Source organism: Caretta caretta, chromosome 16 (genome assembly GCF_965140235.1).
Source record: "Caretta caretta isolate rCarCar2 chromosome 16, rCarCar1.hap1, whole genome shotgun sequence".
Lineage (NCBI taxonomy): Eukaryota > Metazoa > Chordata > Testudines > Cheloniidae > Caretta > Caretta caretta.
In genome coordinates this window covers 7,867,570-7,882,111 of record NC_134221.1, presented here as the reverse complement: position 1 = coordinate 7,882,111, position 14,542 = coordinate 7,867,570, and the positions used below count along the sequence as shown (strand labels likewise).

General features: G+C 48.6%; 1 protein-coding gene across 3 annotated transcripts in view; it reads right to left on the bottom strand.

Moving 5' to 3' along the window:
- The window catches only part of LOC125623348 (uncharacterized), a 253,272-nt gene that overhangs the window by 64,588 nt on the left and 174,142 nt on the right, over positions 1-14,542 (bottom strand). For all 3 annotated transcript variants that reach the window (XM_048822505.2, XM_048822508.2, XM_048822506.2), the window contains 7 exons: positions 12,882-12,935; positions 12,720-12,764; positions 12,302-12,355; positions 9,658-9,702; positions 5,180-5,233; positions 3,900-3,944; positions 2,000-2,053 (listed from right to left, as the gene is read on the bottom strand). In XM_048822505.2, coding sequence (XP_048678462.2) covers positions 2,000-2,053; positions 3,900-3,944; positions 5,180-5,233; positions 9,658-9,702; positions 12,302-12,355; positions 12,720-12,764; positions 12,882-12,935 — 351 coding nt within the window. The remainder of the gene's footprint in view (positions 1-1,999; positions 2,054-3,899; positions 3,945-5,179; positions 5,234-9,657; positions 9,703-12,301; positions 12,356-12,719; positions 12,765-12,881; positions 12,936-14,542) is intronic.

Genomic DNA, 14,542 nt, shown 5'->3' with positions numbered 1-14,542 from the left:
TTTCAAGGGCCTAAGGGAGAATATACCAGGTCCCAGATATCTGAGTGACCAATCCCCTCCTCTGTCCTTCCAAGCCAGCTGAGGTCAGCCAGGTGGTCCCTTCCTTCCCACCAACAATCCCATGTGGATGGGGTCCAGGACAGGACATTTTCAGGTCACAGATCGATTCTGGGGCACGAAGGGCATTCTAATGGATATGGTGCTGGACTAGGATTCAAGGGACCTGGCTTCAAATCCCACCTCAGCCACAGAGTTCCCTGTGTGACCTTTGGCAAATCAATTGACCCCAGGCCTCAGCTCCCCACCTGTACACGGGAATCAGGCTGCCAGATCCCACAGGAAGTAAACCCCATTCCATTAGTGACTGTGAGGTGTTGACACTCTGGTGATGGGGCCATGTAAATACCTTGATAGCTGGATCTATGGAATTCCCCTGCCTGGGCTCTGCCAGAGCCCCTCTCGGGCCTGGTCTTCCAGGCTCAGTCAGGGCAGAATCTTTTCTATTTGAGTCAGGTTCATCTTTGGCCATTTGGGCAATTTCCCCCTCATCTCATCCTCTGTGTGTTTGGCCCCTTGTTTGACAGAGCGACCGGTTTTCTCTGGGCCCAGCTCAGGGGCGGTTTTTGCCATTATTACTTTAGCTTCCATAATCCTTATTCTGACTCGTGATGTGCTTCCATGTCACTAAATGCAAATCGCTTCATGCAAACAGGAGATGTACAAAGGGCTGGAGAACCTGGTGCATGTTCTACATCCAGCTGGGAGCAAGGAGCCCAGAAGACAGTGACCAGGAATATCTGATTGCACTGGCAGAGCAAGAGGCACTGTTAATAGTTCTCTCTTATGACACTCATCTTAGAGCTTGCCTTTCCCTGCAGCCATGTCTTTGCCAGGGAAACTTCACCTGCTATCAAGCCTCTTATTGAACCCCTGATGAGAACTGAATCCAATACCAGAGGGGACTAGCTAGGCCGGGCAGATGCACAGGAGAGCAACGGTGGGAGGAATCCTCCCAGACCCGAGCTGCAGTGCCGAGGACACTGTGTGTTGGAGTGGGATGAAGGACAGGAGTATCTGGGCAACCGCAGATCTTCTGGCCCCTCCCTGTCCTTCTTATGCCCCACCCACTCCATTCTGCCATTCAGGGGGCTCCTAGAAAAGCTTAGCTCTGTACTGGGAAGGGCATTCTGTGTGGCCCACCCTCTATTGCAAAGGGAACCACACTAACCCCATTGCTGAGGGCCTGGGCTCCCAGATGGGGGCACGGCTAATTTAGCTCTCTATGCAGTGTTGCCAACGCTCATGATTTTATAAGAAGTCTCACAATATTGGGGCTTAAAGCCCCAGCTTTTGGAGTCATGTAATTACACGAGAATATCAGCTTCTATTTAATAAGAAAACCAGGGGGTGGGGGGAGGGGAAGTAAGCATCTAGCACTCATACCCATGGAGAAAAGCTTAAAACACTGACTCTTAAAGGCTCATGAACCAGAAGTCAAATAAAAAGAACCCAAATAAAAAGAACCCAACGTTAAACGAACAAACGAACAAATAAACAAACAAACAAAAAAATCAAGATTTTTAGCTGATCTCATGATTTTGGGGGGCCTGACTCATGAGTTTCGATCACTTGGCATTGGCAATGCTACCAGTAAGAATGTTTAAAAAGGGGGTCCAGAATTTCAGCAGGTGACCGCTAGAGTAACTTTCCTGGCATGGCGGGATCTTCTTTATACAAACCTCCCCTTAGTGAGGCTGCTGTGTACAAGGAGCAGAGACTTGCCCTGTCGAGAAGGGTGCTAGAATAAAGGTCCCTAGTGATTCTAATTGTTTATTCTTCAGGAGTGCCAGGAGAGAACTCAGTCTAATTATTAGTACAATACAACCAGCTCAGACATGCTCTGAGACTACATGACCACATTTAAACAGCAGGGAGGAATGGGAAAACTACAGAAATTAGTATGAATGCCTCTGAATGCCAGCCACTGGGTGTACTGTACCTTGTCTCCTTTGATTCCCATGTCCCCTTTCACTCCATCTGTGCCTTCGCCACCCTGTAATAACAGCACACGTTAAGAGTGCAACTTCTCAGAAGACCAAACTGTGATGCTCTCCATGGCTGAGGAGCACAGCGATCCACATTCAGCATCGGAGAGGAAGCTTTCGCCGGTTTTGCTCAAAAGTTCATTCTTGATGATCTTTCCACAGCTAAAAGGAAAGTCCCTTTCTACCCAGACCAGAAAGCTGCAATGTGATCCTACATGCCAGATACTCCGGGAACTTTAGACCCCTGCAGGTAGCTTTAGCGCCCCTGTAAAATGGTGGAAGAGGAGTGTATGGCAAGGAGGTCAACAGTAGACCTCCTACAGTTTGGAGTTGATGAAAATATTAGTTGTTTGGGGCAGAAGGAAGGACCACCTGCACTGCGATTAACAAATAAAGTAACTTCCCTTCTGCTTTATATTGGGATCCCGGCCCCTACTCCCCCCACCCCAACTCAATCGCACACTTCTTAATTTGGGATTTTGGTGCTTATAAAACATGACAGCCCATTATCTCTGACTTGGCAGAGGCATGACATGGGCAGATACTCGGAAACCTTCCACACACAAAGTTCAATGCTGACACGCAGCAAGTCCTGCTACTGTTGTTTCAAGCAGTGTGCGCCGGCTACGTTGATTGCTGACGGACCTTTTGTGATGTACAGCAGGAGCTAAGAGGAGGCCACTCAATCTGTTTTGAGCTGTGACCTTCTGTAGGGAAGGACCAGAAATCAGAACTCCAAAAGGTAACAGGTCAGTGCATTGCCCCTCAGTGCTGTACAGCCTACCCCTGGTTTGTGTATGCCGAAAGATCCCAAGACCACATCCAAGAGCAGCAAACATGCGGTCTTGCACCCTGCTGACTAAAGTACTAGTTAAACTCTATCCAGAGACTTACTTGCTCCAACTTCCAACATCCTTCCTAACTAACCCCAAGGCCATCTGTCCACATAGCATAAAGTTCAGGAAGAGGAAGCAGGAGAGTTGGGTTTTACTCCCAGCTCTGTTACAGTTTCACTGCGTGTGACCTGGGCTGAACTGTACGGAAGTTTCCCCATCTGTAAAATGGGGGTTATATCTCAAATGGGGGAGGAGGAGTATACAGAAGGGAGGCCAAATGTCTGAACATTTGTGGAGAGCTCTGAGACACTCAGATGCAAGGGGAATGAAAAGTACCACTGTTCTTTCTGATAGGAGATAATGTTTCAGGGATCTTTAACAATCCAACTCCCGATAATTAGGATGTGTCTAAACAAGGAAAAAAGGTGTGGTCTTACCACAGGTTAACGATCTTGTGTGACAACTATAAATGCTTTGTCTTTGGATGGTTTAGACACAACAAATTCTGCATCTCAGCAGGGGGCTAGACGAGATGACCCTTGCGGTCCCTTCTAACCCCATGGTTCTGATTCACTAGGATTCTACCTCATGTTAGTTACCATGTGGTAAGAACACACCTTTTCTTTCTTCTGAAGACAAGGATTTAGAAGGCAGAGGCCCTTCTGTCTCTTCAGAAAGCTCCCAAAACTCAGAGGATGTCAAGGGAGTATAAGAGTGGCTCTCTATTTTTCTTCCCAAAGGACCATACGTAGCTTTCAGTATGAACTCTGATACCAGGGATCAGGCTTCCAGCAAGTCCACAGTATATCAAACCCCCATAGCAACGTAGGAAAGCCATATCGGGACGAGAGCCATTGAGGCTAATTCCATTATGCAGGCCAAGTAAGGTGACCAGATGTCCCAATTTTACAGGGACAGTCCTGATATTCAGGGCTTTTTCTTATGCAGGCGCCTATTACCACCCCCATCTCGATTTTTCACACTTGCTATCTGGTTACCCTAAGGCCAAGTGACTTACCTGGTCTCCTGGGCGTCCCTTTGAACCTGGCATTCCAATCAACCCCTGAAAGAGACAGAAAAAACATTCAATGCAACTTTAAAAAACACACACACACACAAATCCACACAGGCCTTCAAAACCTCCCCGGGTGAAAGGTATTTGCCAGAAAATTAAGCGTCTGAACTTCATGGGAAACACCAGCCTCATTTGCAGAATGTCACTGCTGGTGATCCCATGGCAAGGTGAAAGGGAGAGGCCTCCTCCTAAGCACCCCCTTGTGGCCCCAGGACAGCCCTGCAAGTGGACCCCTCACCTCAGTTTCCCTTTTAAGTCCTCAGTAACTCCATGGAAGATTATCTTCTAGGCCATCATTAGATTGGCTCTTAAGGGATGTCAATATCAGAAGCAAAAGCCTTATGGGAATCCCCCACACTGAGACACGGCCCCAGCATGGTCAACGATTGCACCCCAACCCTACTACTAAGCAGGGAGCATAAAGAGCTCTGGCTGTGTGAATTGGTGAAAGACTACAAGTGTGTGAGGGGGCTGCAAGCAGGCTTCAAGCAAGTCAGCAGCAAGAGCTATTCTGGCAGATCGGTGGTATGTAGGAAAGCCATGGAGAGCTGCTTTTAAGTATATAGCAGTGTAGGGAAGGCACTGAGAATGACCTGGCCTTAGTCTTTCCTGCTGAAAAGAACACATGAGGCGTTAAGCCCCTCCCAATCAGGGTGGAGTACCCCAGGACTCAAGACTCCAGGTTTCCCCAGAAATCTACCTAGGGCTTAGCTTTCGCAACAGTGTTACTCTAGTAGGGGGAGCTTCCCCATTGCACACACAAGCATTCCCTATATGTCCAGCATGGGGACTATGATGTTGCAGCAGTATTATGTGGGGGCTGCTGCGTGCAGAGCTCTCACTTTCCAATCTTATATCTGGCCCATTTCCTAACAGGGCAGAGGCCCAGCCACATGTGCAGATAAATGCATATGATTCTACAATGTACCAACGCACACGGGGAAAGAAAGATAGCTTGGCTTTGTCTCATTTGTGCATTGGGCAGGATCTCAAACGGTCTACGGTGTTCTACCATTGGTAGCAGCAGGGCTCCAGAAAGAAAAATGGAGCTAAGGGAAAGACCCAGTGGATTTCCCTCATTATTCACTCCAATGCAATGTACCAGTTCAGGTTACGAATTGGAGCAATATGGCATAAAGAATTTACCATGCCCAAAGCCCCTCCACTCTCACCCTCACCCATAATGAGCTGGGGCATGGAAAGATATATCCATGCAGACTTACCATGGGGCCTTCTTGACCACGCTCTCCTCTTAGCCCAGCAGGACCAACTGCTCCCTGCAAACAGAAATAACTGCATAAAAACAGCTTCATGAAAAGGCTGCCATGTTTTAATTAACTCATCAAGGCTGACTGTTATTAAAAGGCAACACGTCAACTCGGAGAAATCCAAATTGAGCGACAGCACGAGGGAAAAACGGTGGAGGGTGGGTAAAAAAAATCAGATCCCATTTCCAAAGAAGGAGGAATGGGGGGAGTGGGGATCATGAGTCTCCCAAAAGGGAGATTTCTTCATTTGATATCAAAAGTTCAATGAATTCTGTACACTTCCCACTCCATAGGCAAGACTCCCAGATGCCAGACTCTTCACTCGGCATGCACAGGGCACTTGGCCACAGCAGCTACGGGAAAGGAGGTGCCAAGGACCCATTTTGGCCATGAATGGGCTATCAACATTATACACACTGACAGGTTTCAGAGTAGCAGCCGTGTTAGTCTGTATTCACAAAAAGAAAAGGAGTACTTGTGGCACCTTAGAGACTAACAAATTTATTTGAGCATAAGCTTTCATGAGCTACAGCTCACTTCATCGGATGCATTCAGGGGAAAATACAGTGGGGAGATTTATACACACAGAGAACATGAAACAATGGGTGTTACCATACACACTGTAAGGAGAGTGATAGATGAGCTATTACCAGCAGGAGAACAGGGGGGGGGGGACGACGACACCTTTTGTAGTGATAATCAAGGTGGGCCATTTCCAGCAGTTGACAAGAACGTCTGAGGAACAGTGGGGGGTGGGGGAAATAAACATGGGGAAATAGTTTTACTTTGTGTAATGACCCCTCCACTCCCAGTCTCTATTCAAGCCTAAATTAATTGTATCCAGTTTGCAAATGAATTCCAATTCAGCAGTCTCTCGTTGGAGTCTGTTTTTGAAGTCTTTTTGTTGAAGAATTGACACTTTTAGGTCTGTAATCAAGTGACCAGAGAGACTGAAGTGTTCTCCGACTGGTGTTTGAATGTTATAATTCTTGACATCTGATTTGTGTCCATTTATTCTTTTATGTAGAGACTGTCCAGTTTGACCAATGTACATGGCAAAGGGGCACTGCTGGCACATGATGGCATATATCACATTGGTAGATATGCAGGTGAACGAGCCTCTGATAGTGTGGCTGATGTGATTAGACTCTATGATGGTGTCCCCTGAATAGATATGTGGACACAGTTGGCAACGGGCTTTGTTGCAAGGATAGGTTTCTGGGTTAGTGGTTCTGTTGTGTGGTGTGTGGTTGCTGGTGAGTATTTGCTTCAGGTTGGGGAGCTGTCTGTAAGCAAGGACTGGCCTGTCTCCCAAGATCTGTGAGAGTGATGGGTTGTCCTTCAGGATAAGTTGTAGATCCTTGACGATGCGTTGGAGAGGTTTTAGTTGGAGGCTGAAGGTGATGGCTAGTGGCGTTCTGCTATTTTCTTTGTTGGGCCTGTCCTGTAGTAGGTGACTTCTGGGAACTCTTCTGGCTCTGTCAATCTGTTTCTTCACTTCAGCAGGTGGGTATTGTAGTTGTAAGAATGCTTGATAGAGATCTTGTAGGTGTTTGTCTCTGTCTGAGGGATTGGAGCAAATGCAGTTGTATCGTGTGGTGTGATCTGGGTGAAAGCTGGAGGCATGTAGGTAGGAATAGTGGTCAGTAGGTTTCCAGTATAGGGTGGTGTTCATGTGACCATCGCTTATTAGCACCATAGTGTCCAGGAAGTGGATCTCTTGTGTGGACTGGTCCAGGCTGAGGTTGATGGTGGGATGGAAATTGTGGAAATCATGGAGGAATTCCTCAAGGGCTTCTTTTCCATGGGTCCAGATGACGAAGATGTCATCAATGTAGCGCAAGTAGAGTAGGGGCATTAGGGGACGAGAGCTGAGGAAGCGTTGTTCTAAGTCAGCCATAAAAATGTTGGCATACTGTGGGGCCATGCGGGTGCCCATAGCAGTGCTGCTGATTTGAAGGTATACATTGTCCCCAAATGTGAAATAGTTATGGGTTTGGACAAAGTCACAAAGTTCAGCCACCAGGTTTGCTGTGACATTATCGGGGATACTGTTCCTGATGGCTTGTAGTCCATCTTTGTGTGGAATGTTGGTGTAGAGGGCTTCTACATCCATAGTGGCCAGGACTTCACTACAAAAGGTTTTCTCCCTCGCCCCGCTCTCCTGCTGGTAATAGCTCATCTTAAGTGATCACTCTCCTTACAGTGTGTATAGTAACACCCATTGTTTCATGTTCTCTGTGTATATAAATCTCCCCACTGTATTTTTCCACTGAATGCATCCGCTGAAGTGAGCTGTAGCTCACGAAAGCTTATGCTCAAATAAATTTGTTAGTCTCTAAGGTGCCACAAGTACTCCTTTTCATTATACACACTGTTTTTCTGAATGACTGTTGGTGACATCCATTCCAATGGGAGCAAAGGGATGATACTCTACTGTTCATAAGGCAGCCTCTTCTAACTGATCAGAGGATCACCCAATACCTGCATCTAATCACGCAACTCTGCATTTACCAATTACCACCAATGTCTCTGCTTATCCATCAGACTCCATCTTTTTCTACACCTGTAGTCATTCTCTAACCTTTATGGCAGTTAATGGCCAGTGACCAAGTCAACAATAAATGTGGGAGGAGAAAGACAACAGAACCCTCCCCTACCCCAAGGTTTCAGGATTGTGCCAGATCCAAGTGTGAAAAAGACCAAATTCCAGCTCTAAGCGTCTCTCTCACTCTCTTTTGACTGTGAGTTAGAGCCTGCAGCTCAGACAAATGGACTGGAAACAGCTAAAAATGGAATCACTACGTAGGATATATGTCTGTGCCACCTACCTCAGAGTTTTATATGTCTGCCCATCACCGAAGGAACTGAATACTTTCCACTTAAAATCAATAGCAACAGCAAAAGTTCCTAGTGGACATGATGGAGTTACTGGCCCTTCTCCCCTTTTGGGGTAGAATATTTGGGGGTTTTTGCCCTTCTTTCTTTTTTCCCCTAAGATTTTACAATTTCCTCTTTTCCCTCCTTTTGGCTAGTAGGAATTTAGGGGTCAGAAAGCAGCATTGTGAGTATCATTCTTATGGTAGAAAGGCATTTTCCACATGCTAGAGCTTGTTTTCTTTCACTTGGACAGGGAAGGAGGATGGTTCTGCAGACAGTCAACACAGCAAAGGCCCAGAGAAAGCCACTTACCTCTTCTCTTTAAGTAGGGCAGTATGGGAGCATTTCATAGCAACGTCCCACTCTCTACACTCGCTACCAATGCCAGGCGAGGCCCAGTCAAGGCTACAGTGGTTATCTTCAAAAACCTAAGCAACTGGGGTTTGGTTACCTCAGTCTACTGCAACCTGATATGGTTTCTGCCATCAGCAAAAACACTTCAGCCATATGCCCCCAGGTACGGAGGCTAAGGGTAAGGTCCTCTCAGAGTATACCTGTCACAGCCATGGCTTGGGTGGTCAGACCTTGTGGTTGGGGCAGGAGGAGACGTTGAGCCAATGGTCAGAGACCAGGGGCAGGGATCAGGAATAGGTCAGGAAAGTAGGAACAAGGGACAAGTTAGGTAAGCAGGACTCGGGAATCAGGTGAGAAGGCAGGGGCCGATGTAGCTACTAGCCAGGAATTCACCCCCTTGCACAGATTACTTCCAGTGCCTCCTTCTGGCTTAAATAGCATAGCTGGACCAACCAGTGGGGCCAGGCACTCCTCCAATCAGGACTCCCATGGACTGTGCCTCTGGTGGGGCTAGGGTTCCTTTAGCCACTCGGCCCCCCAGATACTAGCAAGCCATCAGATACTGCCGGTATGCAAAGGTTGCCTGGGGACCCGAAGACCCAGGTTCGAGACCCATGGATCCTCACAATCTCCATACTGCAATCAGAGGGTAGACACACCCAAGCTGGCGTTAGTCGAGCTGGCTTTAGTCTGGCCAGCTCAGGTCCCAGAGTTGTGAAACAGCAGCAGGACAGGAGAGCCCCGGGAGTGTTCCTGGCAGGCTGGTACAGCCCATGCTACAGCAGCTTCACTGCTCCAGGCCCTGAGTTAGCTAAATTAAAGCTAGCTCAGGTATGTGACATGAGCTTCTATCACATCCTGTGAGTACAGCACAGACATACCAGCAACAGAAATCCCTGGGTTTTGGAATTTATTCCCATCAGAGATCAAGCTGAGCTCACAGGCAAACTCCGCTGTCTGTGCAGGCCTCTACCTAAGTCCTGGAGCCAAACGGGCACCACTTGGAGCTTGCTCAATTCAGGCAAGTAGCTCAGGGGAGGGCAAGAGCATTTTGCTCCCTTCAGGGCTATAGGTACCAGATACTAGAGTGATGGGCTCATTACATCAGGCAACCTCACTAACAATGACATATTATTGCAACGGCAGCAAGATGGGGAAGAACGTATTTAACTCTATGTATGGGGGAAACAGACTCTTACAGGGTCTCCTTTAGGCCCAGAGGATCCTTCTATCCCAAGTGGACCCTAGAGAGAAAAAGAAAGAAAATAAGCTGTAAATATAGGCAAGAATAGAGACCCCATTCTTTCGAGTTTAAATGAAGTCAAAGCCAAATCCGTTCCAGCCTCCTTCAAATCAGGGTGGGGGAAGATGTCACTACAGGTCAAGGGCAGCATTTGCTCATTCGCCTTGTGCTATTTCTTTCACTCCACTGTCTGTTCAAATGCCATGTACCCTCAAGCCCTGTGCTCAGTGATTTACGGCCATTGGCGATGCAGGATCTCAGGTGATTTCATCTCATGAGCCCTGGCTCCTCCTACCCTCCCAGTCTTACACAGTTTCAACTTAGATTTCCTGCAAGTGAAACTCTCCCAAGCCATGGTGACAGATGGATGAGGAGGGGTCAGAACTAGAAAACAATCCTGGTGAATTGTCCATGGGGATGGAGAAACTTGTCCCAAGCTTTCCTACAGCCCATTACGGAAACAGGGTGGATCTGGATGTATATTTTCATGCCAACAACGTTTTTCCATGTGTACTACTCCACCTGGGGTACGGCTTGCTTACATTCGTCTTTTCCTGCATCTTCATCGGTCTTTTCTCCTTCCACTAACCCCTCTGAGCTGGTCTACCCATACTGGCAGGTGTCCCTGCCAGTGCTATGCTAAATGAGGAAAACAGCCTCTTCTTCGAACCACTGCTCTTCCTGCAGTGTAACCTCCCTTCCAGTCTTTGATCTCACCTGCAGCACAGAGAATCAGGCTCCAGTCCTCAACAGGAGGTGAGGAAAAGGTTTCGGATCTCGCAGCATAACTTACTAGAAGGTTGCATACTAAGATGCACACCCAGCCATGCCCTTGCCCCCCGTCTGGCCCCACCTGGCTAGTGGTGGAGACGGGGCTGGTTGGAATGGGGGCTCTGGCTTCAGCTGTGGGGGCAAGAGGGAGGGCTGACCAGAGTCAAGTGAGGGGCCCACTAATCCTCAAATAGCCCTCACCCTGGGATCACTGCCTCACCCTTGCATCCATAGTGACTCTGCCTCCCTGTCACAGGCCTCTGTGAGGTCACTGCCTCACCCCTGTACCCTGAGTGACCAAATGGCAGTTTTATTGGAAATCAGGCTTTTCTGGTTTTTCAATTTTCACCAAAATCAACAGGGTTTTGCCCACAGATCCTTAGAACATCCCTCAAAATGTTGGAATGGAACGGATGGGGTGTTCAAATGTTATCGCCTGACAGACACATGCCAGCGAGATTGTGTAGGGCCGAGCTTTGCTTGGTCAATAATACTAGAAACGAGCCCCATTCTCAGGAGACCATTCTGTTCACTTGGTCAGCAGCATGGTGTGCTGCTTCCAGAAAAGGAGCCAAGAGACCTGGATTCTAATCCCAGCTCCACTGTTGATTCATTGTGTGACCTAGGTCAAGTCCCTTCACCACTCTGTGCCTCAGTTTCCCCATCGGCAAAGCAGGGATAATATGGCTTATCCACCTCTGTAAGATACTTTGCGATCCTCAGACAAAAAGTTATATATAAGCACAAGTATTATTAGTGATACTTAATGTAAGGTGGCCAGTTTTCTACTGTTCTCCAGCATCAGCAAGGGGCTACAACTGGTTGAGCAAAGGCCCTACACAATCTCGCTGGCATGTGTCTGTCGGGCAATAACATTTGAACACCCCATCCGATCCATTCCAACACTTTGAGACATGTTCTAGGCATCTGTGGGCAGAACCCTGGGGAGTCTGGTGAAAAGTGAAAAACCAGGAAAGCCTGATTTTCGGTAAAACCACCATTTGGTCACTCAGGGTACAGGGGCAAGGCAGTGACCTCACAGAGGCCTGTGACTGCGAGCAGAGTAACTTGATACAGGGTAAGGCAGTGAGGGGTTTAGTAGGCCCTCCACTGCACTTTGGCCAGCTCCACCTCATCTGGACCTCTGAACTCACACACACCTCAGCCAGCCCCCATTTCTCCCTCAGTCAGGCCTTCCCAGCCAGACATGGCCATGGTGGGGCCAAGAGCATGGCTGGGTGGGGGGAACTGGCCAGAGAGGGGGTGAGGGGCTTGGCAGGGTATACAGCTGCCGTACATAAGCAAGGAAGCGTACAATGCTCTAGGTTATATGATTGCAGAACCTGGAGACTCTATCCAACAAGACTGGGGTCCCATTGTGCTAGCCTGGTTCCAACACAGAGCGAGAGACAGTCTCTGCCCCAAACAGCTTACAGGATAAACAGACAAGGCAGACAAAAGGTGGGAGGGGACGCAGAGGCAGAGTGCGGGGGAACAGTTTGCCCAGGTCAAACAGTAGGTAAATGGCAGTGCTGGAAACAGAACATGAGTCTCCTGGCTCCCCATTAAGTGCCCTACCCACTAGAGAACGCGGCTTCCCACTGCTGGGCACCCTGTGCATTCCCTGAGGCAGTGGTAAATATGGCCTGGATGAGTGAAGCCTTTAAGTTCGTTTGCGAGATGCAATGGATGATTCCAGCAGCCAGTTTGCTTAGCAAGGACTCAGACAAGGCCCCACTTCTCAGGGGTGCTGCACAGGACACCTGTGGCCTTGGAAAGGTCAAGTGTTCTGTACTGAGAAGATGATTATGCATCCAGGAGCAATTTACCTGTGATCCTCTAGGCCCTGGGGGTCCACATCTCCCTTGCAAGCCTTGTGGTCCCTACAGAAAACAGGGCGGGGTGAAAGCACCCTACAGTTAGGTTAGAATTAACTTGAGTCTAAGCACCACCTTGCAATACAGTTCATCGGTTGTGCTGCATTCCTTATTCACCGTTCACGTCTTTCAAGGAATGTGCAGAAGTGTCTGCTGCATGGGCTGGAGGTACAAAGACGGAGAGGGGTTCTTTAGCCTCCAGGCCAATTAAACCTCCCTCCACGCAGGCTTCGGTTGCCAATTAGTGCCGGCTAAGCTATTTGGTGCCAGAGAGAGACAGTCACTGAGAGCTGGGCTCAACCCTTGAACTCATTTCACAAAGGTCCCCATAGCAACTGCTGTTGTCACGAGGTTAATGTCGAGGACATACCTTGGGGCCCCAGGGACCTGGCAAGCCGGAAGGGCCCATTTCTCCCTACAAACAAAGCAAACATAGGCACCCTCATTAAAGTGGCACAGTGGGCAAGGAAAGAAAGGTACACATCGGCAAGGTATATGCCACCTTCCTCCACGCTGCCTGGTAGGGACTCACCTGAGACCCATTGACTCCTTGTAATCCAACTGGCCCCGGCTGCCCTGGCTCCCCCTGCAATAAAACAACACACAGATACAGTCCCCATAGTTATTCGGTCATAGAATGCGGGAGAACCATGCAGTCCGCTCCTTAGAATCATAGAATCTCAGGGTTGGAAAGGACCTCAGGAGGTCATCTAGTCCAACCCCCTGCTCAAAGCAGGACCGATCCACAATTAAATCATCCCAGCCAGGGCTTCATCAAACCTGACCTTAAAAACTTCTAAGGAAGGAGATTCCACCTCCTCCCTAGGTAACGCATTCCAGTGTTTCACCATCCTCCTAGTGAAAAAGTTTTTCCTAATATCCAACCTAAACCTCCCCCACTGCAACTTGAGACCATTACTCCTTGTTCTGTCATCTGCCACCACTGAGAACAGTCTAGATCCATCCTCTTTGGAACCCCCTTTCAGGTAGCTGAAAGCAGCTATCAAATCCCCCCTCATTCTTCTCTTCCGTAGACTAAACATCCCCAGTTCCCTCAGCCTCTCCTCATAACTCATGTGTTCCATGCCCCTAATAATTTTTGTTGCCCTCCGCTGGACTCTTTCCAATTTTTCCACATCCTTCTTGTAGTGTGGGCCCCAAAACTGGACACAGTACTCCAGATGAAGCCTCACCAATGTCGAATAGAGGGGAACGATCACTTCCCTTGATCTGCTGGCAATGCTCCTATTTATACATCCCAAAATGCCACTGGCCTTCTTGGCAACAAGGGCACACTGCTGACTCATATCCAGCTTCTCGTCCACTGTCACCCCTCGGTCCTTTTCTGCAGAACTGCTGCCGAGCCATTCGGTCCCTAGTCTGTAGCTGTGCATTGGGTTCTTCCGTCCTAAGTGCAGGACTCGGCACTTGTCCTTGTTGAACCTCATCAGATTTCTTTTGGCCCAATCCTCCAATTTGTCTAGGTCCCTCTGTATCCTATCCCTACCCTCCAGCGTGTCTACCTCTCCTCCTTCACGGATACCTGTCAGGACAGCCAGGGGGCTGGCTGGAGCGGTCTGTCAGATCTGCTAGGCAGCTGGGAATTCTCCCAGCAAGGTTGCAGTGTTGACCAGACTGGAGTGACTGCCTCCATTATCAGCCTATATACCTGCTTTGGGGCCACCTGGCCAGACCCTTGTGTGAAGATTGGCTGGGCCTTGGATGATTGGCCTGGGCCTACCATAGGATTTGCAGGTGATTACCTCGGATGACTCATTGCAACACACGAGCTAGATTTCGCTACCCAGCAGCCTTCAGTGCCCACCAGTGGCTCCTGTCTTGGGGCTTCCAGAGATAGACCCCAGCAGAACAGGGCACTCAGTTGAAGCAACACAGATAAGAAGCTCAGAAAACCAAGTTATTGGGCTCAACACAGGAGTTACTGGGTGAAATTTTATGGCCTGTGTTGCACAGGAGGTCAGACTACGTGACCTACTGGACACTTCTGGCCTTAACTTCTCTTAATCTAGTATTCCTGGAGAAAGCCATGGGGATTTCCATCAGCTTCATGGTGTTAACACACTGCAGAGTTCACCAGAAGCACACGATCGTGAGCTTTTTGAGACAGAGACCACTTTTTATTCTATGTTTGTACAGCGCCTAGCACAATGGTGTCCTGGTCCATGAGCGAGG